Below are 25,653 nucleotides of genomic sequence, written 5' to 3' on the forward strand. Positions count from 1 at the left end.
GGGGGCGAACGGGGGGGGAGGGGGCGAACGGGGGGGGGAGGGGGCGAACGGGGGGGGGAGGGGGCGAACGGGGGGGGAGGGGGCGAACGGGGGGGGGGAGGGGGCGAACGGGGGGGGGAGGGGGTGAACGGGGGGTGAGGGGGCGAACGGGGGGGGGAGGGGGCGAACGGGGGGGGGAGGGGGCGAACGGGGGGGGGGGCGAACGGGGGGGGAGGGGGCGAACGGGGGGGGGAGGGGGCGAACGGGGGGGGGGAGGGGGCGAACGGGGGGTGAGGGGGCGAACAGGGGGGGGGAGGGGGCGAACGGGGGGGGGAGGGGGCGAACGGGGGGGGGCGAACGGGGGGGGAGGGGGCGAACGGGGGGGGAGGGGGCGAACGGGGGGGGGAGGGGGCGAACGGGGGGGGGAGGGGGCGAACGGGGGGGGGAGGGGGCGAACGGGGGGGGAGGGGGCGAACGGGGGGGGGAGGGGGCGAACGGGGGGGGGAGGGGGCGAACAGGGGGGGAGGGGGCGAACGGGGGGGGGGAGGGGGCGAACGGGGGGGCAGGGGGGCGAACGGGGGGGGAGGGGGCGAACGGGGGGGAGGGGGCGAACGGGGGGGGGAGGGGGCGAACGGGGGGGGAGGGGGCGAACGGGGGGGGAGGGGGCGAACGGGGGGGGAGGGGGCGAACGGGGGGGGAGGGGGCGAACGGGGGGGGAGGGGGCGAACGGGGGGGGAGGGGGCGAACGGGGGGGGAGGGGGCGAACGGGGGGGGAGGGGGCGAACGGGGGGGGAGGGGGCGAACGGGGGGGGAGGGGGCGAACGGGGGGGGAGGGGGCGAACGGGGGGGGAGGGGGCGAACGGGGGGGGAGGGGGCGAACGGGGGGGGAGGGGGCGAACGGGGGGGGAGGGGGCGAACGGGGGGGGAGGGGGCGAACGGGGGGGGAGGGGGCGAACGGGGGGGGAGGGGGCGAACGGGGGGGGAGGGGGCGAACGGGGGGGGAGGGGGCGAACGGGGGGGGAGGGGGCGAACGGGGGGGGAGGGGGCGAACGGGGGGGGGAGGGGGCGAACGGGGGGGGAGGGGCGAACGGGGGGGGAGGGGGCGAACGGGGGGGGGAGGGGGCGAACGGGGGGGGAGGGGGCGAACGGGGGGGGAGGGGGCGAACGGGGGGGGAGGGGGCGAACGGGGGGGGAGGGGGCGAACGGGGGGGGAGGGGGCGAACGGGGGGGGAGGGGGCGAACGGGGGGGGAGGGGGCGAACGGGGGGGGAGGGGGCGAACGGGGGGGGAGGGGGCGAACGGGGGGGGAGGGGGCGAACGGGGGGGGAGGGGGCGAACGGGGGGGGAGGGGGCGAACGGGGGGGGAGGGGGCGAACGGGGGGGGAGGGGGCGAACGGGGGGGAGGGGGAACGGGGGGGAGGGGGCGAACGGGGGGGGAGGGGGCGAACGGGGGGGGAGGGGGCGAACGGGGGGGAGGGGGCGAACGGGGGGGGAGGGGGCGAACGGGGGGGGGAGGGGGCGAACGGGGGGGGGAGGGGGCGAACGGGGGGGGAGGGGGCGAACGGGGGGGGAGGGGGCGAACGGGGGGGAGGGGGCGAACGGGGGGGGAGGGGGCGAACGGGGGGGGAGGGGGCGAACGGGGGGGGAGGGGGCGAACGGGGGGGGAGGGGGCGAACGGGGGGGGAGGGGGCGAACGGGGGGGGAGGGGGCGAACGGGGGGGGGAGGGGGCGAACGGGGGGGGAGGGGGCGAACGGGGGGGAGGGGGCGAACGGGGGGGGAGGGGGCGAACGGGGGGGGAGGGGGCGAACGGGGGGGGAGGGGGCGAACGGGGAGGGGAGGGGGCGAACGGGGGGGGAGGGGGCGAACGGGGGGGGAGGGGGCGAACGGGGGGGGAGGGGGCGAACGGGGGGGGAGGGGGCGAACGGGGGGGGAGGGGGCGAACGGGGGGGGAGGGGGCGAACGGGGGGGGGGGGGTGGGGGCGAACGGGGGGGGAGGGGGCGAACGGGGGGGGAGGGGGCGAACGGGGGGGGGAGGGGGCGAACGGGGGGGAGGGGGCGAACGGGGGGGGAGGGGGCGAACGGGGGGGAGGGGGCGAACGGGGGGGGAGGGGGCGAACGGGGGGGGAGGGGGCGAACGGGGGGGGAGGGGGCGAACGGGGGGGGAGGGGGCGAACGGGGGGGGAGGGGGCGAACGGGGGGGGGAGGGGGCGAACGGGGGGGGAGGGGGCGAACGGGGGGGGAGGGGGCGAACGGGGAGGGAGGGGGCAAATGGGGAGGGAGGGGGCAAACGGGGAGGGAGGGGGCATACGGGGAAGGAGGGAGCAAATGGGGCAGGGAGGGGGCAAATGGGGTGGGGAAGGGGTGGGTGATTAGTGGGCTGATATCGAGACATGGGGAGAGGAAGTCATCGAGAGAGTTGGCCTGTGGGACTGTTGGTGAATGCGTGATAAATAGAAAGAATTAGCATATTTCTTTTATATTTTTATCTGTATTATATTTTTTAAAATATTTCATTTACGAATATAGGAATTTAAGAATACATAGTATTTAATGCTTTTTCTGACGAGGAAGGTCTTACAGAATGTAACTACAAACTTTCATTTGTTGTAATGGGAAAATGTGATTCACTTAAAGTTGTTTCACTTCAATTTAAACTTTTCAGGAACACAAGTACAACCTGAAACAAGAACCTACGAGTGTTTTTTGGCTAAAATTCTATGAACAAATGATCTCCCTGTCTTTGTGTTCTCTTCCTCCAGGCTCAAAGGGCCAAATTGCCGACTCCTGATTCGAAGGTTTATGTATGCAACATGTACTCCAGTGTTTTGTTTGCAATCTTTATTGCCTCATTAACTGGTATTGCTACTTCAGTGATTCATGTATCTGCATTTCCAAATTTATTTGTTCCTGCCCCAAATGCGAAGTGATGCATTTTGGTGGGAATAATGTAGGGAGGAGCTACACGATAAATGGAAGAACCATAAAGGGTGTAGAGACGCAGAGGGACCTGGGTGTGCAAGTCCACAGATCTTTGAAGGTGACGTCACAGGTGGAGAAGGTGGTGAAGAAGGCATATGGCATGCTTGCCTTTATAGGACGGGGCATAGAGTATAAAAGTTGGGGTCTGATGTTGCAGATGTATAGAACGTTGGTTCGGCCGCATTTGGAATACTGCGTCCAGTTCTGGTCGCCACACTACCAGAAGGACGTGGAGGCTTTGGAGAGAGTACAGAGGAGGTTTACCAGGATGTTGCCTGGTATGGAGGGGCTTGGTTATGAGGAGAGATTGGGGAAACTGGGGTTGTTCTCCTTGGAAAGACGGAGGATGAGGGGAGACTTAATAGAGGTGTATAAAATTATGAAAGGCATAGATAGGGTGAACGGTGGGAAGCTTTTCCCCGGGTCGGTGGTGACGTTCACGAGGGGTCATAGGTTCAAGGTGAAGGGGGGGAGGTTTAACACAGATATCAGAAGGACATATTTCACACAGAGGGTCGTGGGGGCCTGGAATGTGTTGCCGGGCAAGGTGGTGGAGGCGGACACACTGGGAACGTTTAAGACTTATCTAGACAGCTATATGAACGGAGTGGGAATGGAGGGATACAAAAGAGTGATCTAGTTTGGACCAGGGAGCGGCGCGGGCTAATTGTTCCTGGTTTCTCGTTTCAAGGCTTCATTCTACGATCATCTTGCTGGTGCCAGTACAGAGTGAGACTGCGGATAGTTGGGAACCTGTCTCGGGGGCAGGGGATTCATATGGTGTTCGTGGGAGTGGAAATGACTAGGGTTGGGAAGCATTTTCCGATCGGGGCCATTGTGATCTCCTGGACTCGTTTCGATCGCCTCAGGGGGTCGGAGAGGAATTTCCCAGATTTTTTTTTCCCCATATTGGCCCTGGGGTTTTTCACTCTGGGTTTTCGCCTCTCCCTGGAGATCACATGGTCTGGAATGGGGGGGTGGGGGTAAGTTAATAGGTTGTAATGAACAAAGCATCGTAGCTGTGAGGGACAGCTCGGTGGATAGGATATTGGTATGTAGATAGGCTGGAAAATTGGGTGGGGATCCTGGATTCAGGATTCAATCCTGGACCGGGGAGCGGCGCGGGCTTGGAGGGCCGAAGGGCCTGTTCCTGTGCTGTATTGTTCTTTGTTCTTTGTTCATTTAGTTTCTTACCTTCCAAAGAATAAAATGTTCTCCTTATTTTCCTACCAAAATGAGCAACTCACGCTTTGCTGAACTGAATTTCAGTTACTATTTCTCCAGCTCCTCTGCAAACCTGCTGTGCCTTTCTGTATTTTGGTGAAGTTCTCCCCATTATTACCTATTATCCCTGTGGGACACAATTTCTTGCTTTTCCATCAGTCTGAGAAACTTTCCCTAATTCCTACATCATGTTTTTTGTTTTACAGTCATCTTTCAATCCATTTTACTGTCTGACCTTGACCCTGTCAGACCCTTAAACTTATCATGAAACTCTGTTTTGGCAATCTATCAAAGGCCTTTTGAAAATCTACGTATACCATATCAGTTGTTTCTTTCTCAGTCCTTTTACTTTTTTTTTTCAGATAATTCAATACAATTGCTAAAACATGACCAGTCTTTTAGAAATTTGTGCTGACCATTTCATTATATTCTCCATTATTAGGTGTCTTGTCATCTCATCCTTTAACAAAGATTTTAGCATATTTCCAAACACCAACATTAAGCCAACAATTCCCTGGATTAGCTCTATCTCCAGTTTTGAAGATAGGAATTTGCCACCCATCAGTGTTTGGCATTCTTTCTTCTTCTGTTCAATGTTTACATGTAGATACGAGTGCTGCTGCTATCTCCTCCTGGCTTTTTGAATCTGGGCCTAATTCCTTCTGCACTCTCTTCTAGCCTCTTACTACACTCCAATGTATCTCTCTCGCTCATCTCCTCGGCCTTTAACTCAGTTCCCTCTCCTAATTATAGAATATTATTGTTCCAAACGGAGTCATATAAATAATTTTCAAAGAACTTTTGTAGTTGAATCAATATTTCGACAAAATTATCATCTATTCGTTCTACAATCTTTCACAGCGTCTCCATGCTCTTCTCCAGGGTCAGCTGGTCGAAAATTTTGGCTTCTTCCTTGCCCAGAAAGGCAAGAACCTAACAACTTCTAATATTTATATGTTTGTTTTTTTCCTTCATACAATTTTTTTTGCCTCTTGTTCCCTCTCCCCTACCCTCAAATTCTTCTAAGTGGGCAGGTGGAGACTATCCCCAACATTCAACTTCTCTTCCTACGGTGCAACAGTGACTCCACTTCAAAAGTACTTAATTGATCGTAAAGCGCTTTGGGATGTAAATGCCATAGAAATGCAGGTCTTTCTTTCTTTGTGATCACAGTCTTCTTGGGAGATCTGCTGGCTTCCTCATAACAGGTTCATCACCACAAAATATTAATGGGTAATCTCAAGTACAAGCCTACTCCTTAATCCTACGTACTGCATTTCAGATTTTTTTTTCAAATCAGTTTAAGTTTATATATTACTGTCACAAGTAGGCTTATATCAACACTGCAATTAAGTTACTGTGAAAATCCCCTAGTTGCCACACTCCGGCGCCTGTTTGGGTACAGTGAGGGAGAATTTAGCATGGCCAATGCACCTAACCAGCATGTCTTTCGGACTGTGGGAGGAAACCGGAGTGCCCGGAGGAAACCCACGCAGACACAGGGAGAATATGCAGACTCCGCACAGACAGTGACCCAAGCTGGGAATCGAACCCAGGCCCCTGGCATTGTGAGGCAGTAGTGCTAACCACTGTGCCAGCAAATCATTCATTTATTCTATAAATAAACCAATACTAAAACCATCAAACACAATTAAGAATTTAAGAAATGTCATTATACGCAACTGGAAATAAACCAAACATCAAAATCAGAGACTAAACTAACTTCCCTTTCTGCACACCTGTACAGATAACCTCAAAATATCCAGAAAGTCATCACTTTCATAAATAAACTATATGTGCGCATCTACATGTATCCGATTTTGCATGTCATTTTAATCTCTAAAGTTACTGCATTTTTCCCATAACATTAGAGGTTAAATCTCAAATCTCTACCAGTTATTAATCCTAAATTTATGTCAGTTGATGTGAATAGTTAACTGAATTTTAAAACATATCTTTTTTATTTCCGGTGGACTGTAATACTCAATCCCAAAAGACCTCATGATATTAATAGTACTTCCACGGCATGCTGTGGTTGTTGAACGTTACTGCAATTTTGTAGCTGCTGTTGATTTCTAGGCTGTGTGCACAGGATTGAGCAAATAGTGATGCTCAAAGATCAACTCTCATTCCTGATTTCCAATCAGACTCCCACTGCTAATCTAAAATTAGAGACAGCTCCACAGAAAAGGTGCATGGAGAGGAGATAATAAAATACACAGTAGGAAGGAGATCTGAGATTTAAATATTGCAGCACAGAAGGTGCAGCATACATTCTTCATCAGTTGTCAGTCCCCAGTGTCTTCAGTTCCATCTGATTTTTGCCCACTTTCATTCCTGATCCAATTTATAATTAGGTCTATGCTTACATAAAGAAAAAAAATAAAGAACCTGCTTTCTTAGTACCCATCAATTCCTCAAAAAATCCGAAAGTACTTCACAGCCAATAAATTATTTTGACACATACTAGATGTTGATTGTGTGAAGGTAAGCATGACAATAAATTTGAGCATGAAGGTCCCACAAACAGTCCAAGAATACCTGAAATCCTGAGTTGCTAGAGATAAAACTTTCAGGTGAAGAATCCGTTCGAGGGCGCAGATATTGAAGGCTCGCATTTTCAGGCCATATTTGCAATCTTTGTGGTCCGTAACTTCCTTGGATCGGCAATCAATGTCAGATTGTCATTCCATGCTCAATTAATTACACTAATTTTCTCCATACCTACCTTGCCCAACTTTCTGACTCAGACCAGGCAAGATCCAGGCTGTGTAACTGTATTTAAGGCTCAGCATTGAAGTCTAGTTCTGTCAAAGTGAAGGACTTGCCCCCTTTATTACAGCATTAGCTGCTGTAAACCAGCTAAGTTTAAAGGTCCTATTGAAACTGACAGGCCAGGGAGATGGAAAATGTCCAAGGTTAGTGGCTGGGGTTTGACAGAGCAGGAGGCAGAGCAGGACCTCTGGGGGGGGCAAGGCAGCGAATCTCAGGTGGTGGGGGTGAGAACCCGTCTCAGGGAGAAGGGGAATGGTCTTGTGCGGGTGGGGGAAAATTTTATGGGGCGGGGGGAGGGTCATTTGTTTATATGGGGAATATCATGGGGTGTCAAAGGTGTGGCTGGAGTCCCATGGGAGGGTTGGTCTGGGCCTTTACAATAGTTATTCAGAAGTTAGAGGAGGTTTCAATTCTTCCAACCTTTCCTGAGTAACTATTAGTGTAGCTCTGTCAGAACCATCCGAAGTTTTCAATTTAAATTGCAAGCCAATTGTCCAGAGGAGATTGCACATCTGGGTAACTGCCATGCAAATCCTCACCGCAATTTTAAACTCCTTTCTCCTCACCTTCTGGCCCTCAGATACCAACTGGATCCAGAAAGTTGAAAATATGGAAACAACCCCCCTCCCCATTTGACCATGCAGCAAGTGTAAAAATTAATGGTCCTCTCAAAATTGGAGTCGATTGGCCCTTTAATTGCATTGATGGTCTCTTTAATTGATGACAGGAGCACTAGCGTGATCTTGCGATGATGTCACAGAACTCCCGTGCTCCCCGGATCTAGGCGATCCACGCGACAGGCACCCACAATCGGGTGCCACTCGGCCTCAGGCCTCTCTCCAGGTTTCTGTTCCACTCATTTATCCCCACCACCCCTCACCAGCGTATTTACTGAGGGCGCACGAGCGCGTGCGTGAGGGCGCACAAGTGCGTGCGTGAGCGTGAATGAGTGCGTGCGTGCGTGAGCGTGAATGAGTGCGTGCGTGAGCGTGAATGAATGTGTGCATGAGAGATGAAGTGAGCATGTGAGAGATGGGGTGAACATGTGAGAGATGGGGTGAACATGTGAGTGTGTGTGTGCATGTGAGGGGATGAATGTGTTTGAGAGTGTGTGTTGGGGGTAGTAGTAAGAGTGATTGTGAAGGGAGGATGAGTGTACTCATATGTGTGAAAGTGGGGGATTGGGGAATGTATGTGTGTGTGTGCGTGCGTGCGTGCGCAAGCAGTGAGTGATTCTTAAAATCTGGCTAATCTTTTGACCTGCCACTAATCCTTCTCAAAGAGTCTTTCTTTCTCATTGGGATAAATCTTTGCTGATTTAATCATCATCTTAATGTCATCTTAAAAACCCTTCACTGCACCTCAACTGTCCTGTCTTTTAACCTAGTTTCCCAATTCACTTCAGCTAGATCTGCTTTCATATCCTTATAACGCCCCTGACTTGACATAACAAAAACAAACCAAAACAATTAAAAAACGGAATAAACCAAAGCAAATTACCTTCTCACTAGGAAGGCTTTCCTATTGCAAAATGTTGTTGCGCCTAAGACAAGAGACTAATCAAAACACAAGGCAAAGAGCCTCACTTCATTTTCATGAACAAATAAATTAAATGAGGCTTGTACACAGAAACAGTTTCCTGATCGCCCAACATTGCCCAATTGGTAAAATACCACAAAGCACAATTCCAGCACTCTTATCAATGCTCAAGTGTAGCCCCAGGTATCCCCATACCTCTCTATAACAATTGATAAATCTTTCTGCTGATAACCTCTTCCTCCTAGATAACACGGAGGCCTAATGAGATTAAGAAGTATCACTGTGAATTTACTGTTGAAATTGTTCTTATAAAGTGATCTGTATGTTCTTTGGAATTTTACCTGTTAGAGGCTCCAGATGGATCTCTTTTTGGTGTCCTCTCCTGGTCCAATCTCCAGGTACAGAGTAGAACTGCATATCCACAGCCTGGCTGTGAGACCATTAGTTCTGGGGTCCCATCAGGGCCTGGGTTCACCGTCAGACTGTCTACCTATTGCAACAGAATAGAAATCATAAGGGTCAAACAAGACCAGCAGTGCTCAGGTGTAGAGTCAGATATCCCCCATACCTGAATATAACAGCATCTGACCTTCTCTGCTGGTGAACTTCTTTCTTCGAGGTAAATGATATGCCAAAGTAATTTTGCAATATCCTACACAGTCCTATTTTTCCTCAACTAGGAGAACAAATCACGAGGGAGTCTCAAGCTAGACTGCGCTGGCGTGCCTGATCAGTGAGCCACAAACATCTGTCATGGTATTTAAATCTTTTCATGGTCTGGATTTTATAACACCGTAATCTCTCCCAGCTTTCTAGCATCTCATGCCCAGAACTCACTCATCTTTTATTCATACCCCCCTTACCTGCACTCCACAATTAGTAATCATACCTTCAGTTGGCTAGGCCCCTCACTGTAGAACCTCCCCTTCCCCAGCTCTTCACTTTTACTGTTTCTGGGACTGAGTTGTGCAAATTGGCTGCCAAGTTTCCTACTTTACAGCAGCGGTTACACTTCTAAAGTATTCCATCACCTGTAAAGTGCTTTGGATGACTTGAGCATGTGAAACGCACAATATTCAGGCAAATCTTTCTTTTTATAACTTTCCTTAAAACACACTTCTTAATATCTCCTTTGTAGACTAAACATCTGTGTTTTTATTACATTGTAAAGCACTTTGAGACATTCATCTACACAATGAAATAATCAACCTTCTTCTCAGGGTTACTGATCCATACCTGTCCTTCCAGAAGCCACTTTTTCAGTAGCACCAGCTGTCCAGAACTATCAACAGAAGAATCTTCCCAACGGAATGCTCTCACTACCCGGTCAGTGTAACCTACCACCATTTCACACTTTCCATCTCCATCTGCATGAAGAAGCCATCAAAATTATCATTTTAGTGTATTTATTGTCCATAATTTCAAACTTATAAATAGCATTTACCTTTTGCTTATCTAGATGTACCTTCAATAGTTAAGAGCAAGGAGTAGAAGGCCTTACCATGCACTGCCCCTGCAGATCAAAGATTATGAGGGAAAATGGGATCAGGCTATTGGGTTGGATGATTAGCCATGATCATAATGAATAGTGGAACAGGCTTGAAGGGCCAAACGGCCTGCTCCTATTTTCTTTGTTTCTATGCTTTGAGTGGATGATCCTCACTCATCTGGGGAAGATGGCCCTCTTCCATCCTATGGCTCCTCTCCAAATCCAATGAGATTAGCAATTTATGTGGGAGGATTTGGGATATAAACATGTGAGCCATCACACAACCACCTAGTTGTCCTATTTTTAAATGTTAATCCATATTCCATTTACTGCGGTTATACAGGATCGTTGTTTTCAACTGGTCACATTATTAACTCAGTATTTTGCCAAACCTGTGACTATAAAGTCAGGGCCACAAGTATTCAGTCTTGTACCAGTAAGACTATATGTGGTGAAACCACTGTTCCCAAACAGAATCACAAGCTTTCAGAATGTTGCTCCTTCATCACTCACTTGATGAAGGAGCAGCTCTCCCAAAGCTCATGATTCCAAATAAACCTGTTGGACTTTAACCTGGTGTTGAGAGACTTCTTACCGTGCCCACCCCAGTCCAATGCCGGCATCTCCACATCATGCCCAAATAGAATGGAGATGAATGAATAATTTTGCATCGATCACACCTGGGATTACACTGCTTAAATATCTGGGAATGGTTCCATGCCATAACTTCCCTCATTGCATTTTGCTGAAGAAATCGCACTGCTTTTATCAGGAGATGCTGCTACGATTTTGGTTGCATTCTGTTTGCTGTATTTTGCAGCATTTTGCTGTATAGACCCTGAAAACTTGGTGCAGTGGGGCAGTATTTAAATAGACCCCACTTCATAGAATCATAGAAACCCTACAGTACAGAAAGAGGCCATTCGGCCCATCGAGTCTGCACCGACCACAATCCCACCCAGGCCCTACCCCCATATTCCTACATATTTACCCACTAATCCCTCTAAACTACGCATCCCAGGACACTAAGGGCAATTTTTAGCATGGCCAATCAACCTAACCCGCACATCTTTGGACTGTGGGAGGAAACCGGAGCACCCGGAGGAAACCCACGCAGACACGAGGAGAATGTGCAAACTCCACACAGACAGTGACCCAAGCCGGGAATCGAACCCAGGTCCCTGGAGCTGTGAAGCAGCAGTGCTAACCACTGTGCTACCGTGCCGCCCCTTGCTGAGTAAATAGAGCTGCAGGCCCTGCGTGAAGTCCTACCCTAACATCCAACTTAGTGTGTGACACAGTGCAATCATTAGCTAACATAGGTGCGCAAATAGACACATGGGGCAGGATTTTTGGCCCTTTCTCCTTCCAGTCCCATCAAAGGCAGTGTCGTTTCTCCCCCCACCCTGTGGCAGGATCCCCGGTGGCACGACCGGTGACCTACATAAATGGCCATTGATTTCAGCAGGGCTGGAAGAACCCATCAGCAGACAATGGCGACGCAAGGGAGGACCAGAAAATCCCAGTTATAAATAATCACACAGAAGATTTTTTTGATCCTTGATTCTAAAGGTTAAGTTACTTAATTAGAAACAACTTAAAGCAGTCTCCACGTTTTAACTACACAACATCGGAGCATTATGCAGTTGTAATACTTCGCTCGTTTAAAAAAAAGCATAGAACATAGGAAATATGTTCACAAGAAAAATGCAACCCAAAATACTTACGCAAAATGAATCAAAACATAATTTTGAAATTCCTGATACCAATATAAAATCAGAAGCACTGGCAAGATCTACTGTCGTCCACAACAGGCAGGCAAGTCCACATGTTAATAACATTGTCTATTTCTGTTCATTCAAATATCGTATTTTGTGAAAAGGCTTCGGGAATTTAGTAAAGTAGCACAGGAGACAAGAAGACAGGAAAAAGGGTGAGCGGGAGAAAGGAAGCATTGGTGGGGAGCAAAGTAGGCAAGGGTGGGACGTGAAGGCAAGGGACAGGGGCGAAGAAGAAGTGGGCAAAAATGGCATGTGGAGCATAAAAAGGTGAGGGCAAAAAAGGCGAGGGGCAAGAAAGGCGAGGAGGCAAGAAAAGGGCGGCATGGTGGCACAGTGGTTAGCATTGCTATGTTACGGGTTCAATTCCAGCCTTGGGTGACTGTGTGGCGTTTTCATGATATCCCCGTGTCTGCATGGGTTTTCTCCAGCTGCTCCAGTTTCCTCCCACAGTCCAAAGATGTGCAGGTTAGGTGGATAGGCCATGCTAAATTGTCCCTTAGTGTCCAACGATGTGTAGGTTAGGAGAATTAATGGAGTAAGTATGTGGGGTTATGGGGTTAGGGCGTGGGTGGGATGCTCGGTTGGAGTTGGTGCAGATCGGATGGACCAAATGGCCTCCCTCCGCACTGCAGGGATTCTATCATTTTATGAGAGGTGAGAGGGCAAAAAAGGTGATGGGGGAAGGCGCGGGGTTACAAAAAACAATGTGGGCGAGGAACGTGAAGCAGGCAAAAAAGGCAAGCGAGCAGGAACAAAGAAAGGGATCAGGGATGAAGAATAGGGTGAAATGGGGGAAGGTGGCAAGGCTAGTGAGGCTGGGGAAGGGAACGATCACTGAGCTTTGCACACAAGTAGTGGGAGAGAGTGCATCCTGAGTGAGACATTGTCAGAGTGAATGTGGGTATTGCGAATTTGGAGCACAGTGGGAATTGGATGCAGAGGTGAAAAAGGCAACTTTTCTGTTGCAATCACCATCACTATAGAAGGAGTATTAGACAAAGTAATGGGGCTAAAGCCAATAAGTACCCTGGCCCTGATGGCTTGCATCCTAGGATCCTAAAAGAAGTAGCTACAGAGATAGTGGATGCATTGGTTATAATTTCCCAAAAATCCTTGGATTCTAAAGAAGTACCAGAGGATTGGAAAACTGCCAATATCATACCCCTATTCAAAAAGGGAGGGAAGGAGAAAGTGGGCAATTATAGGCCGATTAACCTAACATCTATAGTGAGGAAAATGTTGGAATTAATTATTAAGAAGTAATAGCAGCACATTTGGAAAATCATCATCTAATTAAACACAGTCAGCATGGCTTCATGAAAAAAAAATCATGTCTAATTTATTAGAGTTTTTCAAGGAAGTCTCCTACCAGGGTGGATAGAGGGGAACTAGTAGATGTATTGTATTTGGATTTCCAGAAGACTTTTGACAAGGTACCTCACAAAAGGTTAAATTTAAGATAAGAGCCATGGTGTTAGAGGTAGTGTACTGGCATGGATAGAGAATCGGCTAATGGGCAGGAAACAACAAGTAAGGATTCTTTTTTTTAGGTTTGCGACCTATAATCAGGGCGGTTCCACAGGGATCAGTGCTAGGACCGTAACTGTTTACAATATATATTAATGACTTGGAGGAAGGATGCAAATATACTGTAGGTAAACTTGCAAACCAACACAAAAATAGGTGGAAAGGCACGTTGCAAGAGGGATACAAACAGATTACAAAGAGATGTTGCTGGGTTAAGTGGGCAAAAAGTTGGCAAATGGAGTATAATGTGGGAAAAAGTAAAGTTGTTCATTTTGGAAGGGAGAACAAAAGAACAGTATTATTTAAATGTAGAAAAACTGCAACACAAAGGGACTTGAGGGTACTTGTGCACAAATCACAGAAAGCTAGCACACAGTTGCAGCAGCTAATCAGGAAGGCTACTGGAATGTTGGCCTTCATTTCAAGGGGGTGGCAGTACAAGAGTATGGAAGTCTTGCTGCAGCTGTACAGGTACTGGTGAGACCACATCTGGAGTACTGCGAGCAGTTTTGGTCTCCTTATTTAAGGAAAGATATTATTTCTTTAGAGGCAGTTCAGATTCACTAGGATGATCCCCAATATGGATGGATTGTCTTATGAGGAAAGATTAAACAGGATGGAAGTCCACTCATTGGATTTTAGAAAAATAGGAGGTGATCTCACTGAAACATACAGAATTTTTAATGGGCTTGACAGGGTAAACGCTGAGAGGATATTGCCCCTCACGGGAGAGTCTGGGACCCGAGGGCATAATCTCAGAATAAAGAGGTGCCAATTTAACACTAGGATGAGGAGGAATTTCTTCTTTCAGAGGGTTGAGAGTTTTTGGAACTCTCTGCCACAGAGAGCTGTGGGGGCAGAGTCCTTGTGTATATTTAAGAGGGGGGGGCGAGGCAGGAGAAGAAAGCAAGGGGGCAAGGTGAGGGAAGGGGACAAAGCAGGGGAGAAAGCAAGGGGTGCAGCTGGGTAGAGGAGCGTAGGTAGCCAGTGCCATCCAAAGAACATTTGATAAACAATAACCAAGTGCAAACGCAAAATGCAACAGAAGCCCAGTACCTTTTTTGCTCATTGGATGTGTGATATTGTTGAAGCCAAACACATACTGAGATCCGACACAATTATTTTACAAGTCTGCTAAATGGGAAATCTTTATTATATTAACAAACAAGTTGTTGTAAGCTGTAATCATTTCCAAATACTGTTCATTTGCAGCCAAAGCAGCGTATGTCAACTTTGAGCAATCCAACACATCTTACTTAACTCTCTAATTTCAAACCCATCTATCTCAGTCCTCCCCCCCCGAACCAACATATTCCATCAACTCACCTATATCACTAATGAGCATCACCTTCGTGTTGGCAGGGATGTGCTGTGTGAAAAATGCTTTCTGTTCATCGCCAAACAGGAAGTCATGATGACTGGAAGTCTCTGACTTAGTTGATATGCCACTGAGGTCAAAGATATGGAACCAACCTTCAGCACCCACAGCTACAACAAAATTCTAGAGGGTGATAAAGAAAAATATAATATTTTATTAGAAATGCAGTGGTTAATCATCATCCTTAAAGATGCAGTACAAGCAAGTTCAGGAATTATTAATAATACAATTCTAAGGTTTGTCAACCAGTGACATACTTAAAGAAATAAACTAAAATAACAGAGTCACCACAGACCAATTCCCAAACAAACAGACTTAGATTTTCCTGCATTTTAACAGGCATTTCAGCCATTGGGGCAGCCATTGGAGATGATTAGGTCAGTCAGTGAGGTATAAAGTCAAATTACTGTACATAAACCACTACCGGAAATTTCCTCCGCTGTGTTGTGCTTAACCAACAATGCCAGACATTTGCAAATAACAGCAAATGAGCTTTGCCTCACAGCTGTACTGTACTTCCCTCCTTCTTCTCCCATTCAGGCAGTTAAGAATATGTATGTGATCCAGGCATTTATGTAAGTTGGACACAAAGAAGCAGGCCATGCAACCTAACCAGCCCATGTCAGCATTTCTGCTCCACTTGAACTTCCTCCCGTCTTTCCTCAGCTAAATTTATCAGCATAACCTTTGATATTCTCTTCTCTCGCATATTCTTGTCTAGCCTCCCCTTAAATGCATCTACACGATTTATTTCAATCTTTCCCTTTGGTAACAAGTCCCACATTCCCACCACTTTTTGGGTGAAGCTTTTCAATATTCCTTACAGTATTTCATGGCGGCTATCTTTTACTGATGGCCTCTAGTTATGCTCTTCCCCACAAGTGGATACATTCTCTCTGTATCCATTCTATCCAAACCTTTCATAATTTTAAAGACTTTAAATATTAGGTCAATGCTCAGCCTTCTTTTTTCAAGAGAAAGAAAGCTAGCCAGTTCATCCTCTCCTGATAGATACAGTAAAATCTCAATGAGTCGAATCCCAGGAGTTCTGCCCACAAATTTGTTTAACCGGAGCTTTTTGATAGACAAGGTGGCCCCAATCCCACATGAATGCCTCTTTATGTAATCCAATTTGCTGACAAACACGGTCTATGTCAAAAATAACATTCATATACCAAACAAAAACACAGTAAAAAGTGGTAAAAGTGTGTAAATGTTTTTATTAATTTGTTCACATCTTACAATGACCTGACCTTATAAAAGACTGGAGTTTTGCATTGATAAATGTGGGGAGTTAGCTCCTGAAAAGCTCTGCAATATTTTCTCTGCTTAGCATTCTGTTGGAACATGCATGCTGCAATTTACCACACCATCAATGCAGTTAAACATGTTTTTGGTGTTTTTCTGCAATGGCTAGGGAAACAGACAGATGGGCACTCATCAGACTCTTTAGAGTCATCAGTTTCACAGGTTTAGCCACACTTGCACGGTTTTTCACAAGGAAATCTCAATGTCAAATTATGACTTGCTCAGCGCTCCACAGTTTCATGTTCGTGTGGTCTAACTCAGCTCTGACTGGTCGACACAGTCATATGACAAGCTTTTAGACAAGTTTGGCTAATCCAGAGGTACAAGTGTGGAGTTTCAACATGTCATGGGCATAAAATTTGCTATTCTGCCAGAGGGATTAGTTGACAATATTAACATAGCTAGATTTTCAGGACATCAGAATTTGACGCATCGAGATTTCATTGTATGCCCCCATCTTTCTGATATCATCCTTATAAATCATTTTCACACCCTTTCCAATGTCTCTGTATCCTTTTTATAAAATGGCAATCAAAATTGTGCACAATACTCCAGGTGTGATCTAATCAAGGTTCAACGCAAGTTTAACATAACTTCTCACTTTTTAATTTTATCAATCTAGAAATAAATCCTTATGTTTGGCTTGCTTTATTTATGGCTTTGGTAACCAATGTATCTACTTTTTAGTGATTTGTATATTTTTTCTCCCAGATCCATTTGCTTCTCTACCCTAGTTAGATTCTATTTTCAAAGACATATGCAACTACCATTTTTTGCCAAAATAAACAACCTCATATTTATCTGTGCTGAATTTCATCCAACAATTATTTGCCCATTCTACGTTAATGAACATTCTCCTATAATTTATTGCAGTCACCAGTATTGACAATCACTCAATTTTCATGTCATCTGCAAATTTTGAAATTCTTCTTTGATTCCAAAGTCTAATAAATCATTAATATAAATTGTGAACAAACAGGGCACCAACATAACTATGACCAGCACTGATGTAACTACCACCAAGCAATGGCATAACTAACATTAGTATAGTTAACACCAGGTAATGACATAATCGGTATTGGACATCAGAATAACTAGAACCAGGTACACCATATTGAACTGGGAACCGTTTTACCTATCACCAGGCACTGCCGTAACTTACAATGTGCAAGCAAATAACCAAGCCTGAGTAATTAGGCACTGCTGTAACTGGTGCTAAGTAGCCAGCATTGATCAAGCACTATGGGGAATTATCAAGGGGGTGAATTCCTGGGTATTGTGCAGATGAAAATATCCTGGATGGTTGGTAAATTGCTGGCTCAGTACTGTCAGGGCCCAGAGCCTTTTCAGTATCCTTCAACCATTTCTTGATATCATGTGGAGTGAATCAAATTGGCCGAAGACTGTGATGCTGGGAACCTCCAGAGAAGACACTTCTGGCTGAAATTTTGCAAATGCTTCAGTCTTTTCTTTTGCATTGATGTGCTGGGCTTCTCCAAAATCGAGGATGGGGATATTTGGGGAGCGCCCTCCTTCAGCGAGTTGTTTAATTTTCCACCACCATTCACGACTGGATGTGGCAGGACTGCAGAACTTAGATCTGAACCACTGGCTGTGGAATCACTTACTGTTATGCTGTTTGGCACACAAGTAGTCCTATGTTGTAGTTTCACCAGGTTGACACCTCATTTTTAGGTATGCCTGTGCTGCTCCTGGACTGCCCTCCTGCACTCTTCATTGAACCAGGCTTAGTGTTAATGGTAGAGTGGGGGACACATCAGGCCACATGGTTACAAATTGTGGTCGAGTACAATTCTGCTGGTTGCTGATGGCCCACAGCACTTAATGGATGCCAAGACTTGAGTTGCTAGGTCTGTTAGAAATCTATGCCATTTAGCATGGTGGCAGAGCTACACAACACAAAGGAGGATATTCTCAATTTGAAGGCACAACTTCATCTCCACAAGGACTTTGCACAAGTATGTGGCAATCAGCAGGAGGTTTCATTGCTCATGTTTGATCTGATGCCACAACACTATGTGGGGCCAGAGCTAGTGTTGAGGACTTCCAGGGCAACTCCCACCCGACTGTATACCACTGTGCCACTAAACTCTGCTGTGTCTGTCCTGGTGGTGAGAAAGGGCATACCCAGGAATGGTGATGGTAATGTCTGGGACATTGTCTGTAAGGTATGATTCCGTGAGGATGACTATGTCAGGCTGTTGCTTAATAATTTTGGCACAATCCTCCAGATGTTAGTAAGGAGGATTGTGCAGAGTTGACACGGCTGGGTTTGCTGTTGTCAATTCCGGTACCTAGATTGATGCTGGGTGGTCTGTCCAGTTTCATTCCTTTTTATTGATTTTTCAGTGGTTTGTAACAACTGAGTGGCTTGCTAGGCAATTTCAGAAGGCATTAAGAATCAACCACAGTATTGTAGATCTGGAGTCAGATGTAAGCCAAACCAGGTGAGGACAGCAGATTTCTTTCCCTAAAGGAAGGACATTGGTGAACTAGATGGGTTTTTATGACAATCAACAATGGTTTTATGGTCAATGTTAGACTTTTAATTCCATAAATTTTGTTGAATTCAAATCCAAGTCCCCAGATTTTTCACCCAGTCAACTACAGAATTGCCCTTCGCCTTACCAAGATCAATTAAAAATGCACACAGTATAATATCTTGCAAAAGAACATAGAAAACTTGCACCAGGCTTCATTTAACTGCATGGTAATATTTAACTAAAGTTCTGCTTAATTTTCACCATGGGCACTTCTGGCCCAACTAGAAGGTCAGAAGACAGATTCACAGTGCCTGTTTCACTCCTGTTCATGGCATTCAGAAAATGTTTCCTTGTACATAAACCTTTTTTCTGCTCCCTTCACACGGAACAGAGTCAGAGTTCCGAACTTGTGCCAGTTTCAGAAATTACCTCATCTGTTTCTGGGAGTATGAGGAGTGTGGTGGGTATTAAGTTGTCATTGCACAAGGGAAGGTCTGGATTGGGAAGCTAAAGTCAGAACATGCAGCTCTGAATATGTTAATCAAAACACAATTCCCCTGTGCCACACGTACTTATTGATCATTACTCAGTTGTAATTCTGACAGCATTTCCTTGCTTGAATTTAGCATTGAATGTCAGCAGAGGTGCTTCAAGGGCAGCAGCAGCTGGAGTTAGGATGATGGCAGAGGTAGCACCAGCACTCAAACTCAGAGAATACCAGAAAGGAAAGCTCAGGACTCAACTCAAATGTGCAATGGAGCAATGTGAGAGCTACTGGCAAACTGAGCATTCACAGAGAATGAAAAAGGGATATCGTGGGACACCATGCTGGTGTACTTAAGAAGGGAACAATGGAAAGTTAAGACAGAGGTGGATAGTTAATTTGGAGACTGAACGAAACGCTGCTTCTCCTGGGCAGAGAAACGTTGGTGCAGGAGTTCTAACCTCTGTGAATTAATGAGTTTAATATTCTTTCAAAAAATATAATTTTATGCATTTGTTATAAATTTAATTATCAGATAGTGGATATAATTTAGTGGATAGCAACATGGCTGTTAAACAATTTTTGAAAACTACTGAGCAATCTATTCAAAATCTCGTAATTGCTCATTTGTAGCAATTTAATAAAGGCAGTGATTAATACTTCATTTTGAGTTGTTGCAATATTGGCTAAAAGCCAAACTTAGGTAGAAAATAAAATACTAATCAGTGGTGTATGCATAATAAATTGGTTTCTTTGGTTATTCTCAGTCTCTTTATATTTTTATATTTATGCTAATCTTGATTTTTTTCCTATGACTACATTTTGAGGGGTGGCACCTTAAGTTATGACCACTACCCTGGAAGTGCAATAGTCTTGAGTGCACTACACACAAGACTTTTATTTATATATAGAGTAATAGATCACTTTCCCTTTGAAAGTCACCTTACATAGAAATAAAAGTTCAAATGAAAAGTTGATCTGAAACACTAACTCAGTTTCACTCTGACAGATGTTGGCTGCCCCCGCTCAATGTTTCCATCATTTCCTGTTTTTATTTCAAAAGTTTGTGATTTATTCCATTTTGTTATTACAGAAATCATTTTTCCCGCTATCTTCATCTCTAAAATCCACTGTAGATCTGAAAATTACATTTTTCTCAAAGAAACTATTCGCAATTCATTTAGAACTTTAATGCATGTGATACCATACCTTCCCTTTGTTGCAGATATCTCCTACACCAACGCAAGTTACCTACAAACAAAAATAAGGAAGCTGAGCAGATGAAGCAACACTTTTACCCAACAATATTAATTTTACACTATATATTCAGTTAGCAAGCCCAAATTATTTCTCCATTACAGGCAATGAGAAATGTTATTGGAATCCAATTTCTCAATTAGAATGTCTATGGTAACAGCCCTAAATCTACCAATTTAATCTCATAAGTGTAGCATGTGAAAAACTGTACAAGTGACTTTAAGAATAAAACAAATGTCTTATGAAGAAAATCTGAAATTGATGCATTCACTTCTTCTATTTGAAAGAGAAGGGAACTACTCATAAGCACCAAAGAGTAGAAGTATGAGCACCAAGTGTGAGAGAATTTATCCACAGTTATATTTTTAATATTTACCATTTGAAACAAGTTTGGGAATTCAAATCACATTGCACTTTCATCGCAAAGTTTCAATTAACCACACCAGCAAACAAATTAATTTAGTAATCCTGAAGCCAAGATATTAAGTGGGTACTCAAAACCGAGAATTTAAATATAGAAAATATACCACAGATTAAAACATTGCACATCTGAAGCTGCTTTTCATATTCACTTTTGCATTTCAGTTAAAGGGAGAATTCTTCCATTAGAGCTCTATTTGAAACACTACAAAATAACAACGATTACGTTCTAAGTTCTCATCTTTCAATTTAGTGAGAAAGAAAACCAAGAGGAAAAAGGAAGAAAAAGCTTGTGTTTATGTAGTCTTATAACTTCTGAGGATGTCTCAAAGTACTTTACATCTAATGAGATACTTCTGAGTACAGTCACTGTCATGTCAGTGATATGCCAATCAATATCTCACAAACTGCAACTTAAAATGAATGACCTCCTTTTGACGGCAGGAGTGTTGGTCAGGGCACAAGAAACATTCTCTGCCATCAACATGAAGATTCATGAAGGGAAAGTCGTGTTTGACGAATCTACTGGATTTTTATGAAGATGTAATGAGTGCAGTTGACAGAGGGGAACTGGTGGATGTGGTGTTTTTGGATTTCCAGAAGGCGTTCGATAAGGTGCCTCACAAAAGGTTGCTGCAGAAGATTAAGGTACAGTAGATTGGGCCTGTACTCGTTGGAGTTTAGAAGGCTGAGGGGAGATCTTATGGAGACATTTTTTTTTTATACTTTTCCAATTCAATCAAATCAAATCCAATTCAGAGTCTTAACAAGTTGAGACATTTCAGATCCAGGCTGACAAGACAGGGCGAGCGACCAAACCACCCTGTCCTGGGCCTGATGTGGAGATGCCGGCGTTGGACTGGGGTAAACACAGTAAGAAGTTTAACAACACCAGGTTAAAGTCCAACAGGTTTATTTGGTAGCAAAAGCCACACAAGCTCTCAGAGCCTCGAAAGCTTGTGTGGCTTTTGCTACCAAATAAACCTGTTGGACTTTAACCTGGTGTTGTTAAACTTCTTACTGGGCCTGATCTACATGAGCCAAGCTGATTGGAGAAGGGGGAGGTTCCTCCTCCATGACTTGAGCTCATTTGCATCTTAGCCAAAAGGCCGAGATGCCGCTTTAAAAAATTGTTTCATATGAAATATATGAAGCTTCAGTGTAACCTAATGACCTCAACCAAGTGCGGCCGACCATGGGCTGCCGACCATACTACACTTGATCTTAGCCAAAAGGCCTCTTATGGAGACATATCAGATAATGAAGGGGCTAGACAGGGTAGAGGCAGAGAGATTCTTTCCACTTAGAAAGGAAACAAGAACTAGAGGAAACAGCCTCAAAATAAGGGGGAGTCAGTTTAGAACAGAGTTGAGGAGGAACTTCTTCTCTCAGAGGGTAGTGAATCGCTGGAATTCTCTGCCCATTGAAGCAGTTGGAGGCTACCTCGTTAAATATGTTTAAGTCACAGGTAGATAGATTTCTGATCAATAAGGGAATTAAGGGTTATGGGGAGCGGGCGGATAAGTGGAACTAAACCACTATCAGATCAGCCATGATCTTATTGAATGGCGGGGCAGGCTCGAGGGGCTAGATGGCCTACTCCTGCTCCTATTTCTTATGTTCTTAACATTTCAAATTTGACCACGGGATCATCCATAAGCAAACAGAACTTTATCTGAAAGAGTGGGTCTGTGGTGAGGAAGAAAACTGACATTTTTTCCTGTTGAAAAATGGTGACCAAGATGGGGAATAGGGACTATAAGAACAAATATGAGAGGAATAAAATCATGAGACTCAGGGCTAATAGCTCCAAAATGAACCATCTTATATAAAAAAACAGCAAGAGGAATGAACCAGATACCCACTCTGGTCCAGCTAATGACCATTTCTGATCATCCTATCCCTTAGTTTCTTTCTGAAAATGCTTCATATTAGCTGGAACTTATCATGGTAGGACAGTGAAGACAGGCTCTCTGCAGAAAATTACTGCTCTCTTGTCTCTCCACAAGAGCAGGACAGATTTGATCCCTGACCTTTTGCCATTTCTAGGCAATATCGCACCTTCCACTATTCTTAGCCTAGGAGAAAACAGTAAAGAAAATAACTGGAGCAGATATCTTTCTTATTTCAGACTTTCAAATTTCCTATTCTTTTGGCACTTGAATGTGCTGTAAAACTGTATGAATATAAGGGGGAAAAAGATGTGAAGACGAATCAGCCTGTTTTAGTAACAAAGGCCCACAGTAAACACAGAACTTTAATTCATACCATCCCTATGCAAGATCGGGTAATCCATGGCTTGCAATCATCATTCTTATACACGTATAGTTTCCCATTGGTATCCCCAACCACAAGCTCATTCAACTGTAACAGAAGCAGAAGGAAAATTAAAGCAATCAATTGACAATTTATTGGCAATGGATTCCATCCATTAAAGCTTTTACTTTGGGTTCAAAATCTGTTTTCGGAGGGCTCAAGAACAAGATACTATCGGTCTAATTTAGAACTGGATGTATGATGCTTTATTTGATGGTCAATCTATTTTAAAGTTGTACTCCTTCATCAGTTGTGGCTCTCAATTTGAAAAATTTCTTTAAGTAGCAGGGGTTCAGTCTGTCATTGTACAGTTACATTACAAGAGGGTGTTAGCCTGCCACTGAGACAGATTTCAGTAAATCTGGGTTTCCATCGTCACTGGTACAGTTCCTGTAAAAAGATAGATACTGGGCTGTCATTGGTGCTGTTCCAAACTAAAAGGGATCTCAACTTGTCACTCACTGGTACAGTTCCTGTAAGGGGAAATAGGCCACACCTTCTCACTGGTACATTTTCACTGATAAAAATATGGACCCAGTCTCTCAGCGCTCGTTCCTGTCAATACAGAGAGGACCTCAGCTTGTCAATGGCACAGTTCTTGTAAATAGAAGAATTCTCAGCCTGGCCCTCGTACAGTAGCTTTAAACAGAAAGTTAAAGCCCATCACCGGTGTAGCCATGTCAATGATACTACTCTCGTAAATAAGGGTGGATCCTGGCTGTAAAACTGGTTTATTTCCCACGGGTAATGTCAGTCCCAACCCGTGCTTGGTACAGATCACTGGTAAATAAAATAGGCTACAGCCTCACACTGGGACAATTCTGTTAAGTCCCACATAGTTCCTATCAATAGAGAGAGAACTCCAGTTTGTCACTGGTGCAGTGCCTGTAAAAAGAGAGAATATTGGGAAGGCATTTTTATATTTTCTCTGAACAGGATGTGTTTTGGCCTGTCCCTAGTAATAATTTCTGAAAATTTACAGATGGGATCACAGCCTAATCACAGGGAGTTTTCACATAATATGAGCAGATGCTGAGCTTTCACGACTGTCAGTGGAAGAGTTCCTAACCAGTCACTGTGATAAGGTCCAGGCTTGTCACTAACACAGTTCTTATAGGTCAGATTCCCAAACCTATTCCTAGTAGTTCCTGCAATTAGAAATCCCCACCTGAAACTGCCACAGTTGCTGTAAATATTAAGCATCTGCCCCACTGTCACAGTTCCTGCAGATAAAAACACCACTACATACTCCAGCCTGGTCATTGGTACAGTTCCTGTTAACAGTGGGGGTCCCAGCCTGGCACTGAAACAGTTCCTGTTAACAGCGGGGGTCCGAGCCTGTCACTGATACCATTCCTGTTAACAATGGGGGTCCCAGCCTGTTACTGGTACAGTTTCTGTTTAGAGGAGGTTCCAGCCTGTCATTGGTACTGTCTCTGTTAACACTGGGGGTATCACAGGGGGTAACGCCGGCATCGCCACATCAACACTGGGGGCCCCAGTCTGTCAAGAACTGGTACAGTTCTTGTTAATAGTGGGGGTTCTGGCCTGTCATTGCTACAGTTCCTGTTAACAGTGCAGGTCCCAGCCTGTCATTGGTACTGTCTCTGTTAACAGTGGGAGGTCCTGCCCTGTCAGTGGTACAGTTCTTGTTAATAGTGGGGGTCCCGGCCTGTCATTGGTATGATTCCTGTTAACACTGGGGGGAGGGAGTGGGGGATCCAGCCCTGTCAGTGGTACAGTTCCTGTTAACAGTGGGGGGGCCCTGCCCTGTCAGTGGTACAGTTCCTGTTAACAGTGGGGGGGGTCCTGCCCTGTCAGTGGTACAGTTCCTGTTAACAGTGGGGGGGGGGTCCTGCCCTGTCAGTGGTACAGTTCCTGTTAACAGGGGGGGTCCTGCCCTGTCAGTGGTACAGTTCCTGTTAACAGTGGGGGGGGGGGGGTCCTGCCCTGTCAGTGGTACAGTTCCTGTTAACAGTGGGGGGGGGGGGTCCTGCCCTGTCAGTGGTACAGTTCCTGTTAACAGGGGGGGGGGGGGGGTCCTGCCCTGTCAGTGGTACAGTTCCTGTTAACAGTGGGGGGGGGGGGGGTCCTGCCCTGTCAGTGGTACAGTTCCTGTTAACAGTGGGGGGGGGGGGGGGGTCCTGCCCTGTCAGTGGTACAGTTCCTGTTAACACTGGGGGGGGGTCCTGCCCTGTCAGTGGTACAGTTCCTGTTAACAGTGGGGGGGGGGGGGGTCCTGCCCTGTCAGTGGTACAGTTCCTGTTAACAGTGGGGGGGGGGGGGGGTCCTGCCCTGTCAGTGGTACAGTTCCTGTTAACAGTGGGGGGGGTCCTGTCCTGTCAGTGGTACAGTTCCTGTTAACACTGGGGAGGGGGCGGGGTCCCATCCTGTCCTGTAGTTAAATCCTGTTGAGCTGCCCAGGACACTTTCCCAGGATAGGGAGCCATTTACCCCGTCATTGTCGGTGTCTCCCAGACAGATGGCCTGTGTGAACAGGTTTCCGCTGAAATCCAGCGCCACTCTCTCCACATAACTGACCGACCTCATGGCGCCGACGCTGGACCGGCGGCCGCTCGCGCCCGAAGCTCGCGCCCGGTGACCCCAACGGCGGCGGCGGCTGCCGTTCGGGCCATCTCCATGGTTACAGCCGGTGCTCGCGCGACATCGTCAGTGTTTCTTTGCGACACTGC

At 46.4% G+C, this 25,653-nt stretch overlaps 1 protein-coding gene across 2 annotated transcripts in view; it reads right to left on the reverse strand.

The window, feature by feature from the left end:
* The window catches only part of itfg2 (integrin alpha FG-GAP repeat containing 2), an 83,082-nt gene extending 57,429 nt beyond the window's left edge, over window positions 1–25,653 (reverse strand). Inside the window, exons 1-6 of one of the 2 annotated variants that reach the window (XR_013498734.1) lie at window positions 25,415–25,651; window positions 22,913–23,008; window positions 20,177–20,218; window positions 14,620–14,794; window positions 9,733–9,863; window positions 8,838–8,986 (exon numbers count right to left, since the gene is read on the reverse strand). Coding sequence is in view for 1 of the 2 variants with exons in the window: in XM_078220013.1 (XP_078076139.1) it covers window positions 8,838–8,986; window positions 9,733–9,863; window positions 14,620–14,794; window positions 20,177–20,218; window positions 22,913–23,008; window positions 25,415–25,510 (689 nt within the window). In the remaining variant the exon portion in view is untranslated. Of the gene's footprint in view, window positions 1–8,837; window positions 8,987–9,732; window positions 9,864–14,619; window positions 14,795–20,176; window positions 20,219–22,912; window positions 23,009–25,414 lie in introns of both variants that reach the window. The other variant, XM_078220013.1, reaches the window with a different exon arrangement.

The sequence above is a fragment of the Mustelus asterias genome, chromosome 9 (genome assembly GCF_964213995.1).
Source record: "Mustelus asterias chromosome 9, sMusAst1.hap1.1, whole genome shotgun sequence".
In the NCBI taxonomy this organism is placed as follows: Eukaryota; Metazoa; Chordata; class Chondrichthyes; order Carcharhiniformes; family Triakidae; genus Mustelus; species Mustelus asterias.